Source organism: Chiloscyllium plagiosum, unplaced genomic scaffold, assembly GCF_037043375.1.
Source record: "Chiloscyllium plagiosum isolate Xiang-an unplaced genomic scaffold, Cpla_swu_hap1 HiC_scaffold_2, whole genome shotgun sequence".
Classification (NCBI taxonomy): Eukaryota; Metazoa; Chordata; class Chondrichthyes; order Orectolobiformes; family Hemiscylliidae; genus Chiloscyllium; species Chiloscyllium plagiosum.
Genome location: NW_028270140.1, coordinates 109597419 through 109624243, shown reverse-complemented (window position 1 = coordinate 109624243; position 26825 = coordinate 109597419). Strand labels below are relative to the sequence as shown.

General features: G+C 43.0%; 1 protein-coding gene across 1 annotated transcript in view; it reads left to right on the top strand.

The window, feature by feature from the left end:
• The first annotated feature begins 1119 nt into the window (after positions 1–1119).
• The window catches only part of LOC122559261 (ras GTPase-activating protein 1), a 197249-nt gene continuing 171543 nt past the window's right edge, over positions 1120–26825 (top strand). Inside the window, exon 1 of the mRNA XM_043708645.2 lies at positions 1120–2004. Coding sequence (XP_043564580.2) covers positions 1646–2004 — 359 coding nt within the window. The 5' untranslated portion in view covers positions 1120–1645. The remainder of the gene's footprint in view (positions 2005–26825) is intronic.

Here is a 26825-nt window from a genome sequence, read left to right as displayed (position 1 = left end):
CACCACCCGACGCCTAGAGGAAGAACGCCTCACCTTTCGGCTCGGAACACTTTAACCCCAGGACATCAATGTGAACTTCAACAGTTTCCTCATTTCCCCTTCCCCCACCTCACCCTAGTTCCAAACTTCCAGCTCAGCACTGTCCCCATGACTTGTCCGGATTTGTCCTACCTGCCTATCTCCTTTTCCACCTATCCACTCCACCCTCTCCTCCCTGACCTATCACCTCCATCCCCACCCCCATTCACCTATTATACTCTATGCTACTTTCTCCCCACCCCCACCCTCCTCTCATTTATCTCTCCACTCTGTAGGCACTCTGCCTGTATTCCTGATGAAGGGCTTTTGCCCGAAACGTCGATTTTCCTGCTCCTCGGATGCTGTCTGAACTGCTGTGCTTTTCCAGCACCACTCTAATCCAGAAGGTGGATCGAAGGATCTATTTTCATGTTGTACATCTCTGAGTCTATAAATAAAGTCTATATTGTATTTAATTGCAACATAACTGTGATTGGCAGGGCTAATAGATCAGTTGGTCTTCCCCTGTCCATTAGTTTTTCTATGATTCTATATGTGGTTCCAACTACTACTCTGACAGTAAACAAGTTAATGTGGACTGGTGTGTTTCCCTGTGAAACGTATTTAAAATAATGTTTACATATTCAGTAGGTTACTAGTTGATAAGTAACTTTGATTTTTTTTAAAAAAAGCTTGTGATAAAAATAAATAAGGAAGTTGAGGTTTGTTGACTTTCGCACAACAACCTCATTCATGTTCGTTTATAGAAAAGATGCGGAAGTTGGACATTTGATACTCGGTTGTCGACATCGAGGAAGACTCCTCAGTGAGATCTCAGGATCGGGAGTAAGACAAATCACACGTGACGTAAACGCCCGAGGATATCTTATCAGAAGTAACATCCAGCTCAACAGTCTTTACGTTTTCAGTCAGAGCGAATAAACGTAATCCCTAAAAACGAAGACTAACAATCAGCTTCCTTCATTGTCTTTCTTTTGCACACAAAGACACACACACGATATGCCCACGCATCCCGATTTCTGTAGCCCGAAGTGTTGCGGGATTGCAGAGCACATCGTTTCCCCGGATTGAAGTCGATTTCTCGGGCCTGAAACGGATATAGCACAAGTAAAGTTGCGCAAGAGGCGAGGAGTGTGTGTGAGAAAGGATATTCTTCATTTACACTTACTGTGTGTCTTGTGTTGTGACTGAGAAGCTGGGCCGCGGACCTGAACCGTCTGGATCGCGTGCGCTAGCCACTGTTCAACGGCTGCACCGCGAGCTGCGTCTCGCGCTCCAGCCTTCACCCGTTTGGAGCCGGAGTTTGAGTGAGCAAGCGCCCACCCCCCTCGTTCGCTCCCCACCCACCCGGAGCGAGTGAGTGGCCTTGCGGCTTCCAACCTCCCCTGTCACTGACTGGCGGGCGGACGGACGGACGGAAGACTGATGAAGTCATGAACTCTCCTCTCCGCCGACTGCTCCCGTGCTAAAGTTGCGTCTCCACTTTCCCCACCCCACTCCTGTCGCATGTTGATGGTTTTAGACATAAAAAGTTTTTCTTCTTCCACCCGCCCCTCCGATACCCCCCTGTTATTGTGTGTGTGCGCCAGTTCGCGGGGCTGTGACCATGATGGCGGCGGAAGTCGGGAACGAGTGCCTATTGGCGGCGGCTGTGACCGTGGCGGCTCCGACCGTGGCGGCTCCGGGCGCAGATGGCGAGACGGCTGTTTTCCAGTCTTCCCCGCAGAAAGTGCCGGAATTGAGCTCCGTGCGGCCTCTCGAGTCTGAATCGTCGTCGCCACCACCATCATCATCATCACCACCACCGCCTCCGGCTCCGTTCCTTTCCGAACCTACTGTCGGGGCTGCCCCTCTCACCAACACTCCTGCTCTCCCCATGCCCCCGGACGAAGTGGATTCTTTCGACGGGCATGAGTTTGAAGAGGAAGAAGTGGCGATCCCGCTTACGGCTCCCCCAACCAACCAGTGAGTAATGAGCGAGAAACGGCCTGCACCAGACAGCGGCCCAGGGGCTTGTCAAGGGGGGCCAGGAGGGAGGGAAAGAAGGTTCTTGAGAACAAAGAACCAGAGCCGTAGGCCTGCCATCACACCTGACCTAAAATAATTGTAAACATAAAGCTAATAGAAAAGAAGACAACACAACATACTTTATCTGTTGCTAACGAGGAGTGTGAATTCATGGTTCACTTAGCCGGAAGCTCATTTCCTAGCTAGTATTTACCACATACAAATTGAGGTTTTGAATGTTAGAAACGTTCAAAATTGCCTCACTATTGAGCAATGTACACTTTTAATTTGTTTGATACTGTAATGCTGGAATATTCTACGTTACTGATACTTTACAGGACCTGGAATGACGTTGGAGGTTGTCTGCGGATATCTGAAATGTATTGTGACTGTTGGAGGAAATCAGGAAATCTGGATAGATTTTTGACCTTTTTTGCTTTTGTTTACTTGTTACTGCTGTTATATCGCTTGAACGTGTCTGTTGTGAATCGCTTCATTTGGGAGAATAGTTTGATTTGCAGTAGATCAGCTGTGTCATAAAATGAACTGGGAATGCGAATGCTTAATCATTTGAAAAGAACTGAGTTATTCCGAAGTTTAAAAATATACTTTTATGAATTTGATCAGGAAGGTATGTGCCAACGCTGCTGTCAGACTTGCGTCCTGGAAGTTAGAATATTACAGGTTATCGGAAAGTGTGTGTTTTGTGATTCCTGGATATCAGCTCTCAGTTGCTCACGGTCGTGCGGAATGACCTACTCTGTTTGTAAAGCTAATGACTATTTTAAAATACTTATTACAATCTTACAATACCATGATTATAAGTGAACTTTTGTTATTCATACTGATGTTTAACTCATAATGTTGTGGTTTTGATTTTTTCCAACTCCGATTTAAGTATAGGACTAGGCTCTTCTATCGATCTTGTTGTCTGTGTGTCAATGCTAATGTTTCATCGATTGGTTTGTAATTCCAATTCTGTATTTGCACCTTTTTAGGATTTTGATCAAGCCCTATGATTGTCATTTTTGGTTACCTGTGATGATATGCTACAATAACACTTTTGAGTGCAAGCACCTTAATTTCCTTGTTTAGTTTTGGTAGTAATCTTGATGCAGTTGCTAGTTATGGTGTCACTATCTATTTGAAATTGACTTATACGTATGTTCAGAACTCTTTCCATTGGTTTTGAATGCATTGTGATTTTTAAAAAAAACTTTGTCAACACTGCTATATCCTCTCTATATAAGAAGAAATGATTGACAGCCAAGAAAAGTATAACAAGTAGTGGAGGCTGAGTGAGAGTTACAAAGTCAAAGTTGGTTTGCGCCAAGGATTGCTTGTCATGGTTCTTTTAACTAAGCAGAAAGTCCATATTTTATGATGTGTGCAAATGACATTAAGTTATAAGGTGGGGATGATGAGAACACGAGTGTTTAGAGAATTGTGGAAAAGCACTGGAGGATGGAGATCAAAGACTTGTATACGGGCTGTCCATTTGAGTCTGGGAAGGGGGATAAGCGTGAATCTGTCAAGTTTATAACTAAAAACCTGGAGAGAGTGAGTATTTTCAAACGTGAAATTGGTGCTGGCAGAAGATATATGCAAGTGTGTACAATAGAAATTAGTTCTTGTTGGAATATTTGAATGATGTGAATTGTTATGATCCTAGTTTAACTTATGCCTGGTCAAGTCAAATCCCAGAACCGATGATGTGGTTAGGTCAGCTGCTACAATTTGTATTTACATAGCAACTTGAGTGTAATGTCACAAATTGCTTTGCTGGAATGTTAATTTTTACTTCAAAATAGTTGAATTAAAAAGAGGAAAAGTGATTCTTCAGTTACACACATTCTTGCTCAAATGCATTCTTATTTCTGTCTTAAATATGAGATCTGTTATTTTTAAACTGTATTCCCTGTCTTTCGATTCACTTCACTTATAGAGTCATGAAGATTATAGCATGGAAACAGAATCTAACTCGTCCCTGCTGACCAGATATCTGAAATTAATCTAGTCACATTTACCAGCATTTTGCCTATATCCCTTTAAACTCTTCCAGGACTTTGAGGGAGCATCCTTTGAAGAAACTTTGCAGTGGTATAAACTTGGTTAGAGACACAAAAATTGCAGAAGCTGGAATCTAAGGTAGACAAGCAGGAGGCTGGGAGAACACAGCAAGGCAGGCAGCAACAGGACGGAAGAAATGTTATACCCAAAATGTGGACTTCTCCACCTCTTGATGAGAACACAGCAAGACAGGCAACATCAAGAGGTGGAGAAGTCCACATTTTGGGTGTTTCTTCTGTCCTGTTGCTGCCTGCCTTGCTGTGTTCTCCCAGCCTCCTGCTAGTCTACCTTAGATTCCAGCATCTGCAATTTTTATTTATGAGTCCACTACTTCCTCTGACAGCTCATTCCATACACGCACCACCCTTTGTGTGAAAACGTTGCCGTTTAGCTCCCTTTTAAATCTTTCCCCTCTCACCCTCAATCTATGCCCTCTAGTCTGGACTCCCCCACCCCAGGGAAAAATACCTTGTCTACTTACCATATCCATGTCCGTCATGATTTTATAAACCTCTTTATGGTCACTCCTCAGTCTCCGATGCTTCAGGGAAAGCAGCCCCAGCCTACTCAACCTCTCCCTGTAGCTCCAACCCAGGCAACATCCTTGTAAATCTTTTCTGAACCCTTTCAACACCCTTCCTATAGGAGGGACACCAGAATTGTATGCAGTATTCCAAAAGTGGCCTAACCAATGTGCTGTACAGCCGCAACATGACCTCCCAACTCCTATACTCAGTGCTCTGACCAATAAAGGAAAGCGTACAAAATGCCGCCTTCACTATTCTATCTACCTGCGACTCCACTTTCAAAGAACTGTGAATCTGCACTTCAAGGTCTTTGTTCAGCAACATTCCCTAAGACCTTAGCATTAAGTGTATAAGTCCTGCCCTGATTTGCCTTTCCAAAATGCAGCACCTCACATTTATCTAAATACAACTCCATCCGCTACTCATTGGCCCATCTGTTCAAGGTCCCATTTTACTCTGAGGTAACCTTCTTCACTGTCCACTTCACCTCCAATTTTGGTGTGATCTGCAAACTTACTACTTCAGAGAAAGCATCCTCTCAACATCTACCCAAAGAAGACTCCTTGGGCTTTTGTTTCAAAACATCTCCTCTCGTTTTTCCAGTGAGTAAAAACTCAATGTTTTGTCAGAAGACAACATCAACTATTGACAAATGTGGGATGTGAAAAAGAAAAAAATGGTCATAGTTTGAGTAATGCAGAGTTTTGAGTATTTGGGGCAGGATTTGAACTCTGGTTCTTTTAAAGCCGGAGCATTGGACCTGGAGCTGATTATAGACTATCAAGTACAAGGTGGATGCATCCAAGTTGGATGATGGGGTAGCTAAAAGTTGGAAGAGCTTAAGTTTGTGATTGGTGGAAGATGAGGGAAGCAAGCCAACAGCCTTGGAAAATTAAATTTTGTAGGTTAACAAAAGCATGGCTGAAATTTTAGTGACAGATGGGCTAAACCTAACAGTGGAAATGAGTGATTGTATGGAGGTGGAAAAATGGTGTTATTATGATGGCGTGGATTTGAAGTCAGAAGCATTACTTAAGGTTAGATAGGATATTGAGGTTGTGATAGTTTGACTGAGTCTAGAATGATGGGGAGGATTTTAATTTTGAGTTTAGGGCAAGAAGTTTGAGGCAATGCCAGAAGATTTTTATTCTCCTCCATGTTTAATTGGAGGAACTATCAACTGAATCAAGATTTAGTAGCAGGACAATACAGAAAGTTGGATAGGTTTTCTTTTAATAAAACCACCATCAACTCACCCATGTTATGAATTAGACAATTGGCAATTAATGAACACTTTGAGGAGAAAGTGAGGTCTGCAGATGCTGGAGATCAGAGCTGGAAATGTGTTGCTGGAAAAGCGCAGCAGGTCAGGCAGCATCCAGGGAACAGGAGAATCGACGTTTCGGGCATAAGCCCTTCTTCAGGAATGAGGGCTTCAGGAATTAAAAGAAAACCTATCCAACTTTCTGTATTGTCCTGCTACTAAATCTTGATTCAGTTGATAGTTCCTCCAATTAAACATGGAGGAGAATAAAAATCTTCTGGCATTGCCTCAAACTTCTTGCCCTAAACTCAAAATTAAAATCCTCCCCATCATTCTAGACTCAGTCAAACTATCACAACCTCAATATCCTATCTAACCTTAAGTAATGCTTCTGACTTCAAATCCACGCCATCATAATAACACCATTTTTCCACCTCCATACAATCACTCATTTCCACTGTTAGGTTTAGCCCATCTGTCACTAAAATTTCAGCCTACTAAAATTTCATTCCTGAAGAAGGGCTTATGCCCGAAACATCGATTCTCCTGTTCCCTGGATGCTGCCTGACCTGCTGCGCTTTTCCAGCAACACATTTCCAATTAATGAACACTTATGGGGCCGTGATAACAAAGTGATATTTTTGCTTGTCTATTAAACCAGAAACTCAGCTAATGTTTTGGGGACCTGGGTTCAAATTCTGCCATTGCATATGGTGAGATTTGAATTCAATAAATTTCTGGGATTGAGAATCTAATAATGACCATGCTGTTTATCAGAAAAAACCTATCTGGTTCATTCATCTTTTTCATGGAAGGAAATCTGCTATCCTAACCAGGGCTGCCCTGTATGTGACTCCAGACCCATAGCAGTGTGGAGTAGATAAAGATGAACTACTGAATGTGTTGTGTTTGGATTTCCAAAAGGTGTCCGGATGGGACCTCTCAAGAGATTAAGTCAAAACATAAGAGCCCATGGTGTCAGCGGTTGCATGTTAACGTGGATAGAGAATTGGCAAATGGGTAGGAAACGGAAAGTGAGGATCAGCATTCTTTTTCGGATTGGCAATCTGCAATCAGTGGGGGGTCAGTGGAAGAAGGAAGCGAATATACTGTAGCCAGATTTGCAGACAGCACAAAAATAGGTGACATGCTAAGTTGCGAAGGGGATACAACTGGATTATAGAGAGGCCTTAATAGATTAATTAAGTGGCGAAAAGTTAGCAGATGGACGACAATGTGGGAAAATGTGAAGTTGTTCATTTTGGAAGGGAGAATGAAATAAAGAAATATTGAAATAAAGAAAAGCAACTGATAGCTGCAACATGAAGGGACTGGGGCTACTTATCCACAAAATATAGAAAGTTAGCACATGTGCAGCAGGTAATCAGGAAGGCTAATGGAATGTTGGTGCATAATGCAAGAGGGTTGGTGTATAAGTGTAGGGAAGTCTTGCTGTAACTATACAAGGTGGTGGTGAGACCACGTACTGCAAGCAACTTTGGTTCTGTTTATTTAAGGATTGATATTTTATTGAAGGTAGTTCAGAAAATGTTCACTAGCATGATCCCAGGTGTGGAGGGATTGTCTTATGAACAAAGGGCAAGAGAGTTGGGACTCTACTCTCCATCATGTAGAAGAATGAGAGGTGATCTCACTGAGACATATAAGGTTCTTTTAACGGACTTGACGGGGTAAATGTTGAAGGGAGATTTTACTTCATGGGAGCTCCTAGGACCAAAGTCATAGTTTCAGAATAAAATTGTGTTATTTAAGACTGAGATAAGGAGGAATTTCTTCTCTCAAAGGGTTGAGTGTCTTCGGAAATGCTTGACATGGAGAACTGTGGGACTGGTCCTTTTTACTGTGGAAACTCAATTATCTGAACAAGATGGGCAGGCACTATTTCATTCGGATAATTGATTATTCGGAAAATCGATTTAAATGCCTTTCCTCTGGGGCTCGGAGTTTTAAAGTCTGCTCCCTATTCAGGAGATGCAGCAGCACACAGCACGCGACACCCTGCCCCCAACACTGCCCCCTCGCTCCAACACTGCCCCTGCTTCCCCCCCCCCCCCGCACAAAGTGCGCAAGCACCCGCCTCCAACCTGCCCCCCAACCCGGTGCAACCCCACCCCCAACACGGTCCAACACCTCCCCCTACCCCCCACTGAATATTGAATGATGGAGCAGTCTCGAGGGGCTGAACAGCCTGTTCCTGTTTCTACTTTGTGTAGTCTCATGGACTCTCAACTGCTCCCTGAAATGTCCTAGTCAGCCAATCAGTTGCATCAATCACTGCAAAATCTCAACCCGGAAATGAAACCAAACGGACCACCTGGCATCCACCTAGGTATTAGAAATACATTCCTGGTGAAGGGCTTATGCCTGAAACTTGATTTTTCCTGTTCCATGGATGCTGCCTGACCTGTTGCGCTTTTACAGCGTCACGCTCTCTACTCTGATCTCCAGCATCTGCTGTCCTCACTTTCTCCTTTAGAAATGATAAGAACAGTACCAAAATTGGGAGCGTTGACTCTGACTAGTCTGAGGCAATAACCTGACAGTCATACTATCAGACATGACACTTAAAAATATAAACCTTAATCTATTAGAGGTAATCAAAAAATAATTTTAATTATTGTCATGAATTATCATCTAGTTTTTATTGTTTAAAGTTGTATTTCACTCAAATTACTGAGGACCTTACTAATAATCATTTCACTGATTCAGTTTATTCACTTCATGATTTTTTTCTTTTTGTTGATATGTTCTGAATTGTCATTCAAGTTTGGTTGTATTTATAAATATTACTAACATCTGCCTGCTTTCTGATTGCTTCTCTCACTTTTTAGGCATGTTCTCCACACCTCCACATCCCTGATTTGCCGCAATCAACTTTGAGATAATCGTTTTCTTCCTTTGTGTATCTTCATCAGTGTGTAATTGAAGAACTGAGTGCCTTTTAAAATTTCAGACATTAGATTTATTAGGAATCTGGTAAATTTCAGGATTTCTCTTTTTGGTTTTGTCTGGATGGTGTGCAGTTTCATTATCTTTTTCAGAGACACTTCTGTCAAATGGAAAAACAAAAATGCTTACAAAGTTACTTGAAGAGAAAAATCAATGATGAATTGTGAATAAAGCCTGTATTTTACTGTTTTGTGGATATCTCTGTCTTGTGCCTGTCTGTGGAGATATTTGTTGTACTGCAAATTATTGTACTGCAGAAAGAGGGCAAGTTTGAAGTTTGGCACATTTTCGCGTGAGTGATTGGTCTTGATTAAGTACTTAGTAGCTATGTATAAGATCATAAGAAATAAGAGTAGGAGTCAGCTATGCAGCCCCTCAAGCCTACTCATTCAATTGGATCTTGGCTGACAGTCTTCACCTCCTCACTTTCCTTGTAACCCTTGATTACTGATCAAAAATCTATCCATCTTGTGATAACAAAATAACATAGTCTGCCATTACACAGTACCTATTGCTATAGAGGAGCCAGTGTGGACTGGGATGGACAAAGTTAAAAATTACAACACCCAGATTATATTCCAAGTTTATTTGGAAGCACTAGCTTTGAGTGCTGATCCATCAGGCAGCTGTGGAACAGGATCATAAGACACAGAATTTACAGCAAAAGATTACAGTTCAGTTGCGTGACACTAATCTTTTGCGATTAAATTCTGTGTCTAATGATCCTGTTCCACAGCTATCTGATGAAGTAGCAGCACTCTGAAAGCAAGTGCTTCCAAATAACCTTGTTGGACTATGACCTGGCATTGTGATTTTTAAAAAACTTTTGTACACTACCTATTGTTAGCCACTAACAGTCTTCATTAACAGCTTTTCACTCACCTTGCCAGATTGTTATCACTCCTTTGTCCAAATGTTCTTCGCTCTGTTTGGGCTCTATCCTCACCTATCTTTACACCCTCCCTATCTTCTGCATATAAACCAGCATTTTCCGAGCGACTGTCAGTTCTGAGGAAGGGTCACTGGACTTGAAACATTAACTCTGATTTTTCTTCACAGATGCTGAGCTTTTCCAGCACCTTCTGTTTTTGTTTCTGATGAGATAAAGGTTTGACACATAGAATTGTGATATTGTTGCCATAATGGAAACATTGTTGAGGGGAGAGCTGGATTGGCAACTGACAACATTAAAATATAGAATCTTTAGACGAGACAGTGGAGGGTTTAAAAGGATGGTGGTGTAGTACTATTAATTAAAGGCTCAATTTACTGCAGTAAGGAAAGATGATCACTTGGAAGGGTCCTCGAACAAGGCTTTGCAGGTAGAACTTAGGAACGTTAAAAGGTCAGTCACTTTACTGGAAGTGTTTTATAGCTCACCAAAGAATCAATTGGAAATCGTGGAGCCAATATGTAGACACTTCACAGACTTGTGTAAGAGTAATAACTACGTAATACTAGGAGATTTCAACTTCCCCAACGTAAATTGGGATAGTCATAGTGCTAAGGGTTTAGACAAGTGGATCTCTTGAAATGTATCCAAGGGAATTATTTTTGGTCTCAATATATGTAGATCCAGAATTCAGGAAAAAGAACTGTGAAAAACTTGTAGAGTTTGACATAGGAAATGGAGAGGTATTGCAGTCTCTGTCAGGTTTAAAAATGGTCTGAATGAATTGCATCCCAGGCTGCTGTAGGAGATGAGGCAGGAAATTGCAGGGACTCTGACATAAAATTTTAAATCCTCTCTGGTCACAAAGAAGTGCCAGTGGACTGGAGGATGGCTTATTTGGTTTCACTTTTCAAGAAGGATGATGGAGATAAACTAGGAAATTGTTGGGTCAACAATTGGAGAAAATGCTGAAGGAGAGAATTAATATCCACTTGGAAAGGCATGAGTTAATTAGGGATAGTAAGTATGGATTTGTCAGAAGAAGGTCATAGTGAGTTTTGAGAAGTTGTTGTGGTTCTGTTCGCCGAGCTGGGAATTTGTGTTGCAGACGTATCGTCCCCTGTCTAGGTGACATCCTCAGTGCTTGGGAGCCTCCTGTGAAGCACTTCTGTGATCTTTCCTCCGGCATTTGTAGTGGTTTGAATCTGCCGCTTCCGGTTGTGAGTTCCAGCTGTCCGCTGCAGTGGTCGGTATATTGGGTCCAGGTCAATGTGCTTATTGATTGATTGAATCTGTGGATGAGTGCCATCCCTCTAGGAATTCCCTGGCTGTTCTCTGTTTGGCTTGTCCTATAATAAAAGTGTTGTCCCAGTCGAATTCATGTTGCTTGTCATCTGCGTGTGTGGCTACTAAGGATAGCTGGTCGTGTTGTTTCGTGGCTAGTTGGTGTTCATGGATGCGGATCGTTAGCTGTCTTCCTGTTTGTCCTATGTAGTGTTTTGTGCAGTCCTTGCATGGGATTTTCTACATTACATTGGTTTTGCTCATGCTGGGTATCGGGTCCTTCGTTCTGGTGAGTTGTTGTCTGAGAGTGGCTGTTGGTTTGTGTGCTGTCATGAGTCCTAGTGGTCGCAGTAGTCTGGCTGTCAGTTTGGAAATGCTCTTGATGTATGGTAGTGTGGCTAGTCCTTTGGGTTGCGGCATATCCTCATTCCGTTGTCTTTCCCTTAGGCATCTGTTGATGAAATTGCGCGGGTATCTGTTTTTGGTGAATACATTGTATAGGTGTTCTCTTCCTCTTTTTGCAGTTTCTTTAGTGTGTGTTGCTTTCGTAGTTTAGGACTTGGTCTGTGTGTGTGGCTTTCTTGTATATCTTTGTGGTGAATTCTCCGTTCGGTGTTCTCTGTACCATCATCACGTCTAGGAATGGGAGTTGGTTGTCCTTTTCTTCCTCTCTCGTGAATCGGATTCCTGTGAGTGTGGCATTGGTGATCCTGTGTGTGTTCTCTATTTCTGTGTTTTTAATGGTTACAAAGATGTCATCCACATATCTGACCCAGAGTTTGGGTTGAATTTGCGGTAAGACTGTTTGTTCTAATCTTTTCATTACCACTTCTGCTACGAGTCCAGAGATGGGTGAGCCCATGGGTGTGCCGTTGATTTGTTCATATATTTGGTTGTTGAATGTGAAGTGTGTTGTGAGGCACAGGTACAGTAGTGCCTCAAACTACAGACTTTGAATTTTGAGAAGATTTGTAGCTCAGGTTGAGGTTCTGGATGTAGGTTTGTTCGCTGAGCTGGAAGGTTCATTTCCAGGTGTTTCATCACCCTACTCGGTAACATCTTCAGTGGCCTCAGGCAATGCACTGGATATGATTCCTACTTTGTCTTTATATGATATATAAATAGAAAGCAGGAATCATGTACAATGTTTCGACTGAGGCCCAGTTGAGGATGTTACATAGTAGGGTGACGAAACATCTGGAAATGAATCTTCCAGCTCAGCAATCAAACCTACATCCAGAAGAAGGTCATGTCAAACAAATTTGTGGAATTTTTCAAAAATCTGATCAAGTTGTGGATGAAGGAAGTTTCAGCCAGTGTAATTTACAGAGGAACCTTGATTATCCGAACGAGATGGGCGGGCACTATTTCATTCGGATAATTGATTATTCAGTTAATTGATTTCCTCTGGGGCTCGGAGTTTTCTGTGAAGTCTGCTCCCTGTTTAGGAGAGAAGCAGCAGCACATCACCCGTGAGACCCCAGCCCCTGTCCCCAACCCTGCCCCACCCCCCAACTTTGTCTGCTGCCACACACCCCTGCCTGACCCCCAAACCCCATCCACTCCAACCCCACAGGCCCATCCCTGCTCCCCCCCCCCCCCAACCCCGTCCATCCCCACTCCCCCAACCCCCACCCACCACCATTCAACCTCCATTCCCCACTCCTGGGTAGCCGACCCGTACACCAACAGTAAGACTGGTGCTGCCTTTGTGAGGTAAGCCTCCAAATAGCGTGTGACACACACACACACACACACACACACACAGCTTTTGACAGGTTCCACCTGTCCAGGACAGTGTTGGAGGCATTATCTGGGGAAGGGTGGGTTTAGGGTTCACCCCTGTGTAGAACTCAGAAGTGTGGGAGGAGAGAGAGAGAGAGGCAGGAGGTCAGTTATTTGGAGACGGTGCCTGGACTGACCAGGACTGTTCTCTGCAGCATTTCAGTGAACTGAGTTCATTTTAATCATTGTACCTGTAAACAAAAGATGCAATCAAGTTTGAAACAGCTCTTTGATGTAATGTTTCTGTCGGGACCTTGAGATCCCCTTTGGATAATCCGATATTTGGATAATCTAGGTTCCTCTGTATATGGATTTTAGCAAAGATTTTGACAAGGTCCCGCATGGGAAACTGAGAAGGTTAAAGCACATAGAATTCAGGTACATCTCACCAAGTTTTCCTGAAACTGGTTTAGTAATAGGACACACAGGATAGTGGTTGAAGGCTGTTAGAGTGACTAGTGGCTGGTGTCCAGTGGAGCACAACAAGCATCAAAACTGGTACCATTATTGTTTGTTGTATAAACAAATGATACAGATGAAAATGTTTGGGGGCATGTCAATGCAAGTTAGCAGACTATATCGCTTGGTAAGGTGGTTAATAGTGAAGAGATTCATTTTATAGGGTCAGAGATGTATAGCATGGAAACAGAGCTTTCTGTCCAACTGGTCCATGCTGACCAGATATCCTAATTCAATCTGGTCCCATTTGCCAGCACTTGCCCCATACCCCTCCAAACCCTTTCTATTTATATAACCACCGGGATGCCTTTTAAATGCTGTAATTGTACCAACCTCCACCGCTTCCTCTGGCAGCTCATTCCATACATTCATTACCCTCTGCGTGAAAAGGTTGTCCCTGAGGTCCCTTTAAATCTTTCAACTCTCGCCCTATACTGAAGCCTTCTCATTCTGGACTCCACCACCCCAGGGAAAAGATCTTGTCTATTTATCCTATCCATCCACTTCATGATTTTCTAAACCTCTATAAGGTCATCCCTCAGCCTCCATGCTCCAGGGAAAACAGCTCCAGCCTATTCAGCCTCTCTCTTTCGCTCAAATCCTCCACCCTGGCAACATCTTTGTAAGTCTTTTATGAACCCTTTCAAATGTCACAAATCCTTCCTATAGAGGGAGACCAGAACTGCGCACAATATTCCAATAGTGGCCTAACCAATGTCCTGTACAGACATAACATGACCTCCCAACTCTTCTACTCAATGCTCTGGCCAATAAACCACCTGATGAAGGAGCAGCGCTCCAAAAGCTAGTGCTTTCAATTAAACCTGTTGGACTATAACCTGGTGTTGTGTGATTTTTAACTCTGGCCAATAAAGGAACTCATGCAAAAAGCCTTCTTCACTAATCTACCCTCCTGCAACTCCACTTCCAATGAAATATGAACCAGCTCCCCAAGGTCTCTTTGTTCAGTAACACTCTCTAGGATCTTTACCATTAATTGAATTGAATTTATTGTCACGTGTACCAAGGCTCAGTGAAAAGCTTTATCTTGTGAGTAATACAGACAGATCACAAAGTAGCATAGATAGTAAATAATAGATAAACAGCAGCAAAAACAAAAACACAGCTACAGGCGAATGCTAAGAGTTTGAGTCCATTCAGTATTCTAACTACAGCAGGGAGAAACTGTTGCGAAATTGGCTGGTGTGTGTGTTCAGGCTTTTGTACCTTCTCTCCGATGCTAGAGGTTGTAGAAAAACATTGCCAGGGTGGGATGGATTTTTAAGAATGCCGGCAGTGTTTCTTTAACAGCGGGTCTTGTAGATGGGATTCTAAAGTGTATAAGTCCTGCCCTGATTTGCCTTTCCAAAATGCAGCACCTCACATTTATCTAAATTAAACTCCATCTGCCACACCTTAGTCCATTGGCCTATCTATTCTAGATCCTGTTGTACTCTGAGGTAATCTTCTTCGCTGTACACTACATCTCCAATTTTGGTGCTTTTGCAAACTTGCTAACTATGCTTCCTGTGTTCGCATGCAAATCATTTGGAGATCTTGGAAGAATTCTGATAATTAAAATTTGTCTTAGATGTGATCCTGCAATTGGATAGCAATTGTTGAACAGTGCCAAGTGTGTTGAGAGTTACATTATCAACCGCAAAATACTGCAGATGCTGGAGATTGAAATTTTTTAAAAAGGAGCATTGGAGAAACCCAGCAGGTCTAACAGTATATGTAGAGAGAACCAGGATGCTGCTGTGACTAAAGGGTTTGAGTCATAAGGAGAGGCTGGATAGGCTGGGCCTTTTTTTTTGTGGGAACATAGTAGGTTGAGCGGTAGTGTTGTAGAGGTTTGTAAATCATGAGGGGCTTAGATAAGGTCAACAGCAAAGGTCTTTGCGTGAGGCTGGGGGCGTTCAAAACTAGTGGGCATATTTTCAAGGTGAGAGGAGAAGGACTGAAAGGAACCTGGGGGCAACATTTTCCACACAGGGTGGTTCGTATGTAGAATAAATTGCAAGAGGAGGTGGAAGATGCAAGTACAGTTACAACATTTAAGAGACATTAAGATAGGTAAATTGAAATGATTGAAATTCAAAGATTGAAATGGATATGGGCCAAATGCAGGCAAGTGGGACTAGTTTGGAGAGAGTGGCCATAATTCTGTTAAGTTTAGTTTAGCGATGGAAAGGATAGGTACATGCCACAGGGCAAGAGTTATAGATGGGGGAAGGGCAATTATAATGCGATTAGGCAAGACTCGGGAGGTAAAGAATAGGGTAGCGAAGTGCAGGAGATGGGGATAATCGAAATGTGGAGCTGATTTAAGAACAGATATTGTGTCCTCGATAGGTGTGTCCCTGTCAGGACATACTAAAGAAATTGTATCTCTTGTTAAGCAGAAGAGGGAGGCTTATGTGATGTTGAGATGAGATGGTTCAGATGAGGCGATGGAGAGTTACAGATTAGCTAGGAAGGATTTAAAAAAAGATTTAAGAAAAGTAAGGAGGGGGCATGAGCAGATTAGCAGGTAGAATAAAGGAGAACCCTAAAGCTTTCTATAGGTACATGAGAAATAAAAGGATGACTAGGGCCAGTCAAAGACAGAAGTAGGAAGTTGTGTGTGGATCCTGTGGAGATTAGAAAGGTGCTAAATGAATATTTCTAATCCTGTTTTCACTCAAGAAAAGGAAAATATTGTAGAGGAGAAGACTGTGAGATATGGGCTATTAGACTGGAAAGAATTGAGTTTAATAAGGAGGAGGTGTTATCTATTTTCACACATTCTAGAATTGATAAGTCCCCTGGATCGGATTGGATTTATCAGAGGATTTTCTGGGAAGCTAGGGAGGAGATGGCAGAGTCTTGGTCTTGATATTTGAGTCATCATTGTCTTTCAGGTTTAGAACCAGAGGACTGGAGGATTTCAAACGTTGTGCCCTTGTTCTGGAAGGGCAACAGAGATAACCCAGGTAATTATAGACCAGTGAACCTTGCGTCTGTTGTAGGAAATGTTTTGGAAAGGATTATAAGAGAGAGGATTTATAATCATCTAGCAAGCAACAGTTTGATTGGAGAAAGTCAACATGGTTTCGTCAAGGGCAGGTCGTGTCTCTCAAACCTCAGAGATTTCTGAAAAGGTGACCAAGCATGTGGATGAGGGTAGGGCAGTTTGGTGTACATGGACGGCAGTAAAGCCTTTGATAAGGTTCTACATGGTCGGCTCTTGGAGAAAATACGGAAGCATGGGCTTGAGGGTGATTTGCAGTTTGAATTAGAAACTGGCTTTCTGTAAGAAGGCAACGAGTAGTGGTTGATGGAAAATATTCAGCCTGGAGCCTGGTTACTAGTGGTGTGTTTTGGAACCACTGCTGTTTGTCATTTTTATAAATGACTTGGACGCAGGCATAGGTGGATGGATTAGTAAGTTTGCAGATGACACTAAAGTTGGTGGAGTGGCGGACAGCATGGCAGAAAGTTGCAGGGGAACTTGGATAAACTGCAGAATTGGGCTGAGAAGTGTCAAATGGAGTTCAATGCAGGTAATTGTGAGGTGATTCACTTTGGGAAGAAAAGCAGGAAGGTAGAGTACTGGGTCAATGGAAATATTCTTGGTAGTATGGATGTGCAGAGGTATCTATGTACATAGATCCCTGAAAGAAGGCATACAGTATGTTAGGTTTTATTGGTAGTGAGATTGAGTTCCAACGCCGTGAAGTCCTGCTGCAACTCTATAAAACACTAGTGCTGCCGCACTTGCAATATTGTTTACAGTTCTGGTAACCCCATTACAGGAAGGATGTGGCAGCATTGGAAAAGGTGCAGAGGAGATTTACCAGGATGTTGCCCGGTCTGGAGGGAAGTCCTTATGAGGAGAGGCTGAGGGACTTGGGTCTGTTCTCATTGGAGAGAAGAGGGGATTTAATAGAGACTTGCAGGATGATCAGAGGATTGGATAAGGTGGACAGTAAGAGTCTTTTTCATGGATGATGACGTCGGCTTGTATGAGGTGGCATAGCTGCAAATTGAGGGGTGATAGATTTAAGACAGATATCAGAGGAAGGTTCTTTACTCAGACTGGTAAGGGTATGGAATGCCTTGCCTGGCAGTGTAGTTAACTCAGCCACATTAGGGGCATATAAACCCTCCTTGGATAAGCATATGGATGATGATGATGGGATAGTGTAGGGCTTAGATTAGTTCACAGGTTGGCACATCATCGAGGGCCGAAGGGCATGTTCTGCACTGTACTGTTCTATGTCTAGTTTGGGAGACTTGGTCAGCATCGACGAGTTGGACTGAAGGGTCTTGTTTCCGTGCTGTGTGACTCTATGACTCTAAGATGGTTGTAGTTTGCAGGAAGATATAGATGGATTAGTCAGCTGGACAGAACAGTGGCAAATGGTATTTAACCCTGACAAAGTGCGAGGTCGTGGACTTTGGAAGAAGAAACGAGATGAGTGAGTAATTAATGAATGGCAGTACACTGCGTAGTTTAGAGGAACAGTGGGATCTTGTGGTAATTATTCACAGATTCCTGAAGTCAGCGGATCACGTGAGTAGGATAGTTAAGACATATGGGACGTTTGCTTTCATCAGTTGTGGCATAGAGTATAAGAGGTAAAAACAAGGACTGCAGATGCTCCTCGGATGCTGCCTGACCTGCGCTTTTTCAGCACCAGACTAATCTAGGCATAGAGTATAAGAGCAAGGTAGTAATATTGGAATTGTACAGAGCATTGCTTTGACTAAAGCTGGAGAAAATGTGCATTTCTGGTCACCTCACTCTGGTAAGGATGTGATACTACTAGACTGAGTTTGGTGGAGTTTTACCAGGATGTTGCCTGGAATGGAGAAATTAAGCTATAAGAGTATGCTTGGATTGTTTTCCTAAGAGTAGAGAAGATGCGGGGGAGGTGATTATGGTTAGGTTGTATAAGATTAAGGGGTATGGACAAGGTAAATAGAGAGCACCTGTTTCCTTGGCTGGGGTGCGGGGAGGGTATCAGTCGTGAGGGGACTTAGTCTTAGGGTAAGGAGAAGGAGATTTTGAGAGAAAACACTTTCACTCAGTGGGGAGTGGGAATCTGGATTGCACTGTCAGGTCAGGTGATGGAGGCTGGAAACCTTGCAACACCTTTTTTAAACATTTGAAATATTATAACATTCAAGGATATGGTTCAAGTGCAGGAAACTGGGATTAGTGCATTTTTAGTGGTAGTACAGACTTGATGGACCAAAAGGCCTTTTCTGCACAATATGACTGTGGCATCAGAGAAATAATGGCTTTCCTTTAAGGGGATTAAAACTGTTCACAGTTCTCCAGATGAGTTCTCACCAGCACCTGTAGACCTGTCTACTCTTATACTCCTTGAAATAAGGCCCAACATTCCATTAGCCTTCCTGGTTACCTGCTGCAATTGTGTGCCAGCTTTCTATGTTTTGTGCACAGTTACACTCCGTTCCTTCGTGTTACAGCTTTCTGCAGTTTTTCTCAATTTAAATAATATTCTGTTATGGAGGTTTGGGGATGGGAAGGCCAAGAATTTATTTTTAAAAAGCTCTAGATAGAAAATAGCCTTGTTGCAAATAATGATTTTTGAAGGGTTGTTTTAAAATTGCTTTTAATTTGAAGATGATTTATGGATTCATGTAATCCATTTTTAATTCTGCTTGACAACATACTTGTATTGGTTAAGGATGACCTAGATTGTTTTGCTGAAAGAAGTTGAAAGATATTTATGCTTTGAGACAATGGAAGCAGCACGTGTGTTTAGAGTGGAAACTTGAGAGACTCCCAAATCCCACAAGTGTGGAAAATCTAAAACTGTAGACAGCTGTGCTTTAAACTATGTTTGTTTTCAAATGACAGAGTTAGGTTCTCCTCTTCTCAAGGAGAGCTAATGTGCACTTTGGCCTAACAAGGATTAATATATGATTAATATTACTATAGAAGAAGCCATTTTTGAGACCGGGTTACAGATTTCCCTACAATTAATTGAATATCATCAGCGACAGTTTTGTGTGGTTAGCAGAGGGAAGGGATTCCTTGGCTTTGGAAATTTCCCAGCTAGATGTGGGAGGTAGATGGACTTGAACTGAAAGAGATGTATCCCACAATCGTCTAAGAATTTTAGAAGATACTTCCTGGAGAAATATTTGGCCAGTGGGAAAGAATGATAGAAACAGGCTTTTCTGCTGGATGTGTCTGGAAGTGGTCGCTCAAAGTTACTACTTAACAAAACAAACGTGAGTCTTTTTGAAGGTGGGTGCATTCTGGACTGTTTGCATTCTGCAGAATTACAGGGTTTATAGCAATGTGTGATAAGTATGAAGGAAGAACATTCTTTTCTGTAGTTTAAACTATAATTTCCCCACAAAAAGGGATTTTTTAAATATCAAACAGTAACAGTTCTTAACTGGAAAGGCTAATGTTTTAAGTAATTGGTCTCTATGGGGATCATAGCAACCGACAAACTAGACCATGATAAATGAATGTTGCAATATTATATCAATAAAATGTAAGAAAGGACGCCAAATTGCAATATTTTTAAAAGAGAGTGCAGATATGTGCTGTGGAGAATGTAGATACAGATAAGAAAAGGGTACAAACAGAAACACTATGATTGAAGGACATAGAATCTTTAAGGAAAAAGTTGTTACCTTGGATGTTTTATGGACCTTATAGCAACAAAATAGATTTAAAAATCCGTCAGATATTTGTGATAAGCTATCCACTTGTCAGTTGGAAAAGAGGAAAAAAATTAGAAAAGTTTATGGATTCTTGTCCTAAAATCAAATTTCCAAACTGTTCAACCAGCAGTGTTGTATTGTCTGGGAAATTGCCTAATCTGGCAATATCTTGCTTGTTGTGAGTAGTACCTGAATGCTTTGAGAGCAATAGTAACAATATGATGAAGATTGAGTTCCAAATTGGAAAGTGCAAAACAGTTATGCACAGATATGGATAGTTTTTAAGATTGAGGAGTAAGCTTGTCATAGTGACATGGAAGAGAGCAATTGCTACCCTGGGCTAAATCACCAATTGATTGAAATACAAATACAAAAACTTAATATGACTTTCCTTGGGGCGAATACAATTTATAGGGCTGTATTAGTATTATAGGACACAGCATGTCTGCATGAATGCTTAGATGATAAGCATAAGAGTGAGAGCTTTACAGCAAGAAGGAGGTGGTAAAATCACCTGATTAAAGATATACTGGCATTGGAGGCAGTCTAGAGAAGGTGATACTGAGCGTGGAGGGATTTTCTTATGAAGAGAAGTTGGGTAGGTTGGACCTGTACTCTTTGGAGTTTAGAAGAATGAGAGGCGACCTCCTTTTGATGTACATAAGACTCTTGGAGTGTTTTGCAGGGTAAATGCTGAGAGGTTATTTCCCCTTGTCATTCTTTTAAGAAAGAATTGTGGAGAAATGTCTTCTCAGGATAGTGAATCTGTGGAATTCTCAGAGGGCTGCAGACATCAGTACGTTCAAGGTTGAGATAGACAGATTTTTAAGCTGTGAGGGAATAAGGGGTTATGGGGAAAATGCTGGGAAATGAACTTGGATTGTGTGCATATAATGCCAGGTAAAAACAATGACTGCAGATGCTGGAAACCAGGTTCTGGATTAGTGGTGCTGGAAGAGCATAGCAGTTTAGTCAGCATCCAAGGAGCAGCGAAATTGATGTTTCGGGCAAAAGCCCTTCATCAGGAATAAAGGCAGAGAGCCTGAAGTGTGGAGAGATAAGCTAGGGGTGGGGAGAAAGTAACATAGAGTACAATAGGTGAGTGGGGGAGGGGATGAAAGTGATAGGTCAGGGAGGAGAGGGTGGAGTGGATAGGTGGAAAAGGAGATAGGCAGGTAGGACAAGTCATGGGGACAGTGCTGAGCTGGAAGTTTGGAACTAGGGTGAGGTGGGGGAAGGGGAAGTGAGGAAACTGTTGAAGTCCACATTGATGTCCTGGGGTTGAAGTGTTCCAAGGCGTTCTTCCTTCAGGCGTCTGGTGGTGAGGGAGCAGCGTTGAAGGAGGCCCAGGACCTCCATGTCCTCGGCAGAGTGGGAGGGTGAGTTGAAATGTTGGGCCACGGGGCAGTGTGGTTGATTGGTGCGGGTGTCCTGGAGATGTTCCCTAAAGCACTCTGCTAAGAGGCACCCAGTCTTCCCAATGTAGAGGAGACCGCATCGGGAGCAACGGATACAATTAATGATATTAGTGGATGTGCAAGTAAAATTTTGATGGATGTGGAAGGCTCCTTTAGGGCCTTGGATAGAGGTGAGGGAGGAGGTGTGGGCACAGGTTTTACAGTTCCTGCAGTGGCAGGGGAAGGTGCCAGGATGGGAGGGTGGGTTGTAGGGGGGCGTGGACCTGACCAGGTAGTCACGGAGGGAACGGTCTTTGCGGAAGGCGGAAAGGGGTGGGGTGGGAAATATATCCCTGGTGGTGGGGTCTTTTTGGAGATGGCGGAAATGTCGGCGGATGATTTGGTGTATGCGAAGGTTGGTAGGGTGGAAGATGAGCACCAGGGGCGTTCTGTCCTTGTTATGGGTGGAGGGGTGGGGTCTGAGGGCGGATGTGCGGGATGTGGACGAGATGCGTTGGAGGGCATCTTTAACCACGTGGGAAGGGAAATTGTGGTCTCTAAAGAAGGAGGCCATCTTGTGTGTTCTGTGGTGCAACTGGTCCCCCTGGGAGCAGATACGGCGGAGGAATTGGGCATATGGGATGGAATTTTTGCACGAGGTAGGGTGGGAAGAGGTGTAATCCAGGTAGCTGTGGGAATCGGTGGGTTTGTAAAAAATGTCAGGGTCAAGTCGGTCGTCGTTAATGGAGATGGAGAGGTCCGGGGAGGGAGGTGTCAGAGATGGTCCAGGTAAATTTAAGGTCAAGGTGGAATGTGTTGGTAAAGTTGATGAATTGCTCAACCTCCTCGCGGGAGCACGAGGTGGCGCCAATGCCGTCATCAATGTAGCGGAGGAAGAGGTGGGGAGTGGTGCCGGTGTAATTATGGAAGATCAACTGTTCTATGTAGCCAACAAAGAGACAGGCATAGCTGGGGCCCATACGTGTGCCCATGGCTACCCCTTTAGTCTGGAGGAAGTGGGAGGATTCGAAGGAGAAATTGTTAACGGTGAGGACCAGTTTTGGCAAACGAATGAGAGTGTCGGTGGAAGGGTACTGTTGGGGACGTCTGGAGAGGGAAAAAACGGATGGCTTGGAGGCCCTGGTCATGGCGGATGGAGGTGTAGAGGGATTGGATATCCATGAGGCGTTGGGGGCCAGGGAAATGGAAGTCTTGGAGGAGGTGGAGGGCGTGGGTGGTGTCTCGAATGTATGTGGGGAGTTCCTGGATTAGGGGGTATAGGACAGTGTCGAGGTAGGTAGAGATGAGTTCAGCGGGGCAGGAGCATGCTGAGACAATGGGTCGGCCAGGGTGGTCAGGCTTGTGGATCTTGGGAAGGAGGTAGAACCGGGCAGTGCGGGGTTCCCGGACTATGAGGTTGGAAGCTGTGGGTGGGAGATCTCCTGAGGTGATGAGGTTCTGTATGGTCTGGGAGATGATGGTTTGGTGATGTGGGGTGGTGTCATGGTCGAGGGGGCAGTAAGAAGAGGTGACCTCGAGTTGGCGTTTGGCTTCAGCGGTGTAGAGGTCAGTGCGCCAGACTACCACTGCGCCCCCTTTATCCGCTGGCTTGATGGTGAGTTTGGGATTGGAGCAGAGGCTTTGGAGGGCTGTGCGTTGTGAGGGTGAGAGGTTGGAGTGGGGGAGGGGGGTAGACAGGTTGAGGCAGTTAATGTCCCAGCGGCAGTTGGAAATGAAGAGGTTGAGGGCAGGTAATAGGCCAGCGCAGGGTGAACTTTACATTCAGCTTACTGTTTTCTGTATCATTTCTTGTCATCTGATCTCTGTCTCTAGTGGAGCTTGATTTTGTTACTCGGATCAACCAGTGAGTCCAGGGCTTCTGGGGCATGCAGTGACTAGTGAGAGGAATAGAATATGGGAAATCAGAAGCATAGATGGTAAGAGCAGAACCACAGGGGTATAGACTAGATTAGATTAGATTTCTTACAGTGTGGAAACAGGCCCTTCGGCCCAACAAGTCCACACCGCCCGCCTGCCGAAGCGCAACCCACCCATACCCCTACATTTAGATATGAGCATTTTTGTAAATGGAAGATGACCTCTGGATTATGGGAGACATTCATGGTCTTTGACAGCACAGAGAAAACTTTGTTTGGATTTAGGAAAATATGAGGTCTTGAACGGTGAGATCACAATGGTGCGGTGGCTCAGTGGTTAACACTGCTGCCTCAAAGAGCCAGGGACCCAGGTTCAATTCCAGCCTTGGGAGACCGTTTGTCTGTGTGGAGTTTGCACATTCTCCCCATGCCTGCATGGGCTTTCTGTGGGTGCTCTGGTTTCCTCCTACAACCCAGAGATGTGCAGGTTGGCGGGACTGGCCATGGGAAATGCAGGCTAGCAGGGATGTGGATGGAGGGGGGGTGGATTTGGGATGTACATGGGATGTTGAGAAGGATGACCTGGGAGGGCCATGAGGCTTGGGTTATTGGGTCTTAGCTAACTGTTAAGTTGAGAAATGCAAAGTACTGGCAATTCTGTAATTGATGTTGCTAACACAATGAAATACAATTAAGGTTTTAGCTACATTTGGAATTTCAGTTTAAAAAGAACATATAACTTAAACTAGTTTAAAGCTTTACAAATTCAAAATGTAGGTCTGCTCAATATATGAGAGGTAAAAATGGAATAATTGGGGAGAGCTACCTTGAACGAAACAAGTGCGTCTGAGTCATAGATTGCCAGGTAAAACTGGAAACATTGGGCCCCTTTTTTTAGAAGAGGGAATTCTTTGGGTACAGTCAAACTACATTCCCAATACAGAAAACAAAAACAGGGCAAACAGATCCAGGTGAGGGAAAAGAAAAGGAGTAAATTTAAGCAGAAAATTCTGTGGCAGATATCGGGTAGAGAACACAACTGGAAACCAGACTCAATGTAGAAGAATCCGAGGAAAAGAAAAAGCTAATAAAAGAAGTATAGCTAACGTTTTTTAAAAAAAAAGGAAATCTCATGTGTATGTATAAATAGTAAAGGATAGTGATGGAAGTTGTGGGGATTGTTATGGCCCAAAATGGAGATTTGCCCATTTAGGTAGCAGTCGTGACTAGATTCTAAATGAATACCTTGTACCTTTCTTTACCAAGGGGAATAAGGAGCTGCCCATCAAGTTGAAGCTGGGGCAGTTGAGAAGGGATATGTCGAGCGAGAGAGGATATTTGTTAGGCTGCCAAACTTGAGTTGATAAATGATTAGATCAGATGAGAAGCGTCCAAGGATACGAAGGGAAGTATGAAGTAAATAGGCAGAATTTTCTGATCTTAGGTTCAACTTTTGGATTGTCAGCAGCAGAGTGGATAATTACAAATGTTACATTCTAGTTTTAAAAAAAAAAGCCAGGGTAAATCTAGCGACTCAACCAGTCAGGCCACCATCTGGTGTGAGGAAGCTAAGAGACAATAATTTGGGATAAAGTTAATTGAGTTTTGAAAATGATTTAATTAAGGAATACCAGCAAAGAATTCTTTTCTCAACAAATGGCGTTACAGAGATGTGGGGTATGAGCATGTTGAGAGAGCATTTTAATGAAGAATGTGGGAAGCTGATCTTTTTAAGTGTTCATGAAATTTAAAAAGTAAGGAAATTATGATAAGTCTGTACAAATCATTGGTTTGGCCTCACCTGGAGTATTGTGTCTGTTTTTTAAAGAAGGTACATGTAAAATTTAAGAATGGTCCCATGGATCAAGAATTTCAGCTAAATAAATTAGGTCAGTTCTCCTTTTGGGGTAGAGGAGATTGAAATTTAAAAGTGGAAATAGAATCATGCAGGATCTGCACAGAGAGGAGAGCGAGAAGTATTTTTACTAGCATTTAGATCAGAAAACGCAGGTTTGTGATATTAGGTGATTTTTTTTTGGCAAATGAGATAAAGGAACACTTTATTTCTGGAATGCTCTGCCTGTGTGTTAGAGGAAGAAGATTCAACTTCAAAACTTTAAAAGATAATAATTGTTACTTAATTAAAAGGATTCAAACATTAGCGAGAATAGGTTTCTGAATGGAAGTCGGTCATTGAGTGGCAAGTTTGTTTGGGTCAACAACTTGACAGAAAAATAACTGCTTTGTTGACAAGTCAGCAAGTGCGACTTAGAGAGAACATGCAGACGATAGTCCTATCCTTGTAAATTGTAGAGGTTGTAAGAAAGTGCTACTGAAGGAAACTTGATTGATTTTTGCAGTGTTTCTTGTAGATGATGCATGCTGCTGCTACTGTGTGGAATGGTTTAATATTTAGATGGTGGATGGGTTGCCGATTAAGCGGGTTGCTTTGACTTGTTTGTATCAAGTTTAGAGACATAGAGATGTACAGCATGGAAACAGACCCTTCGGACAATTCGTCCATGCCAACAAGATGTCCTAACCTAATCTAGTCCCATTTGCCAGCACTTGGCCCAAATCCCCCTCAACCCTTCCTATTCATATGTCCATCCAGATGCCTTTTGAACGTTGTAATTATACCAGCCTCCATCACTTCTTCTGCCAGCTCATTCCATACACGCACCACCCTCTGTGTGAAAACGTTGCCCTTAGGTCCCTTTGAAATTTTTCCCCTCTCACCCTAAACCTATGTCCTCTAGTTCTGGACTTCCCTAGGGAAAAGACCTTGTCTATTTACCCTATCCGTGCCCCTCAAGATTTTATAAACCTGTGTAAGGTCACCCTTCAGCCCCTGACATTCCAAGAAAAACAGACCCAACCTATTTAGCCTCTCCCTATAGCTCAAATCCTCCAACCCTGGCAACATCCTTGCAAATCTTTTCTGAACCCTTTCAAGTTTCGTAACATTCTTCTGATATGCAGCTTGTTGAGTGTTGTTATCCCCCACTCAACTTCAGTGGGAAAGCATTATTTTCACCTTGTTTTCTTTATTAGTCTGTTTACTTATGAACAGCATATCTCATCTCATTTGGGTTCTGTAATTTTTTATTTAAAGGGTCCATTTTAAATTTTGTAGAATGTTGTGGTTTGTTTTGGAATGTTATGCCACTGTGATATATTTCATTACAGCTGTTGAATTGTGAGCACCGTTTTTATTGAAAGTTGTTAGATTTGGATTGACCTGAGAGATCCTCCATGAAATGGAAACTTGCGTTAAAAAAGTTTCTATTTCAGCTTTGCAGTTACAGGAAGGAAAAAGCTTGAAGGAGGAGTTGTAGAACTGTAATAACATTTGAATTAGCACACCATTGTATGCTCTGTACTGTGCGCTCTTTTCACTTGTTGGAACTGCATTGATCCTGGCAAATGAACAGCATTTCATTATACCATTAACTTGTGCTTTGCAGATCTGGTGAGTCAGGAGTTGAGAGTTGCAAAATTCCTCGCCTATGTTTGATCTGATCTTTTAATCGTATTTATTTATAACGCTCATAAACG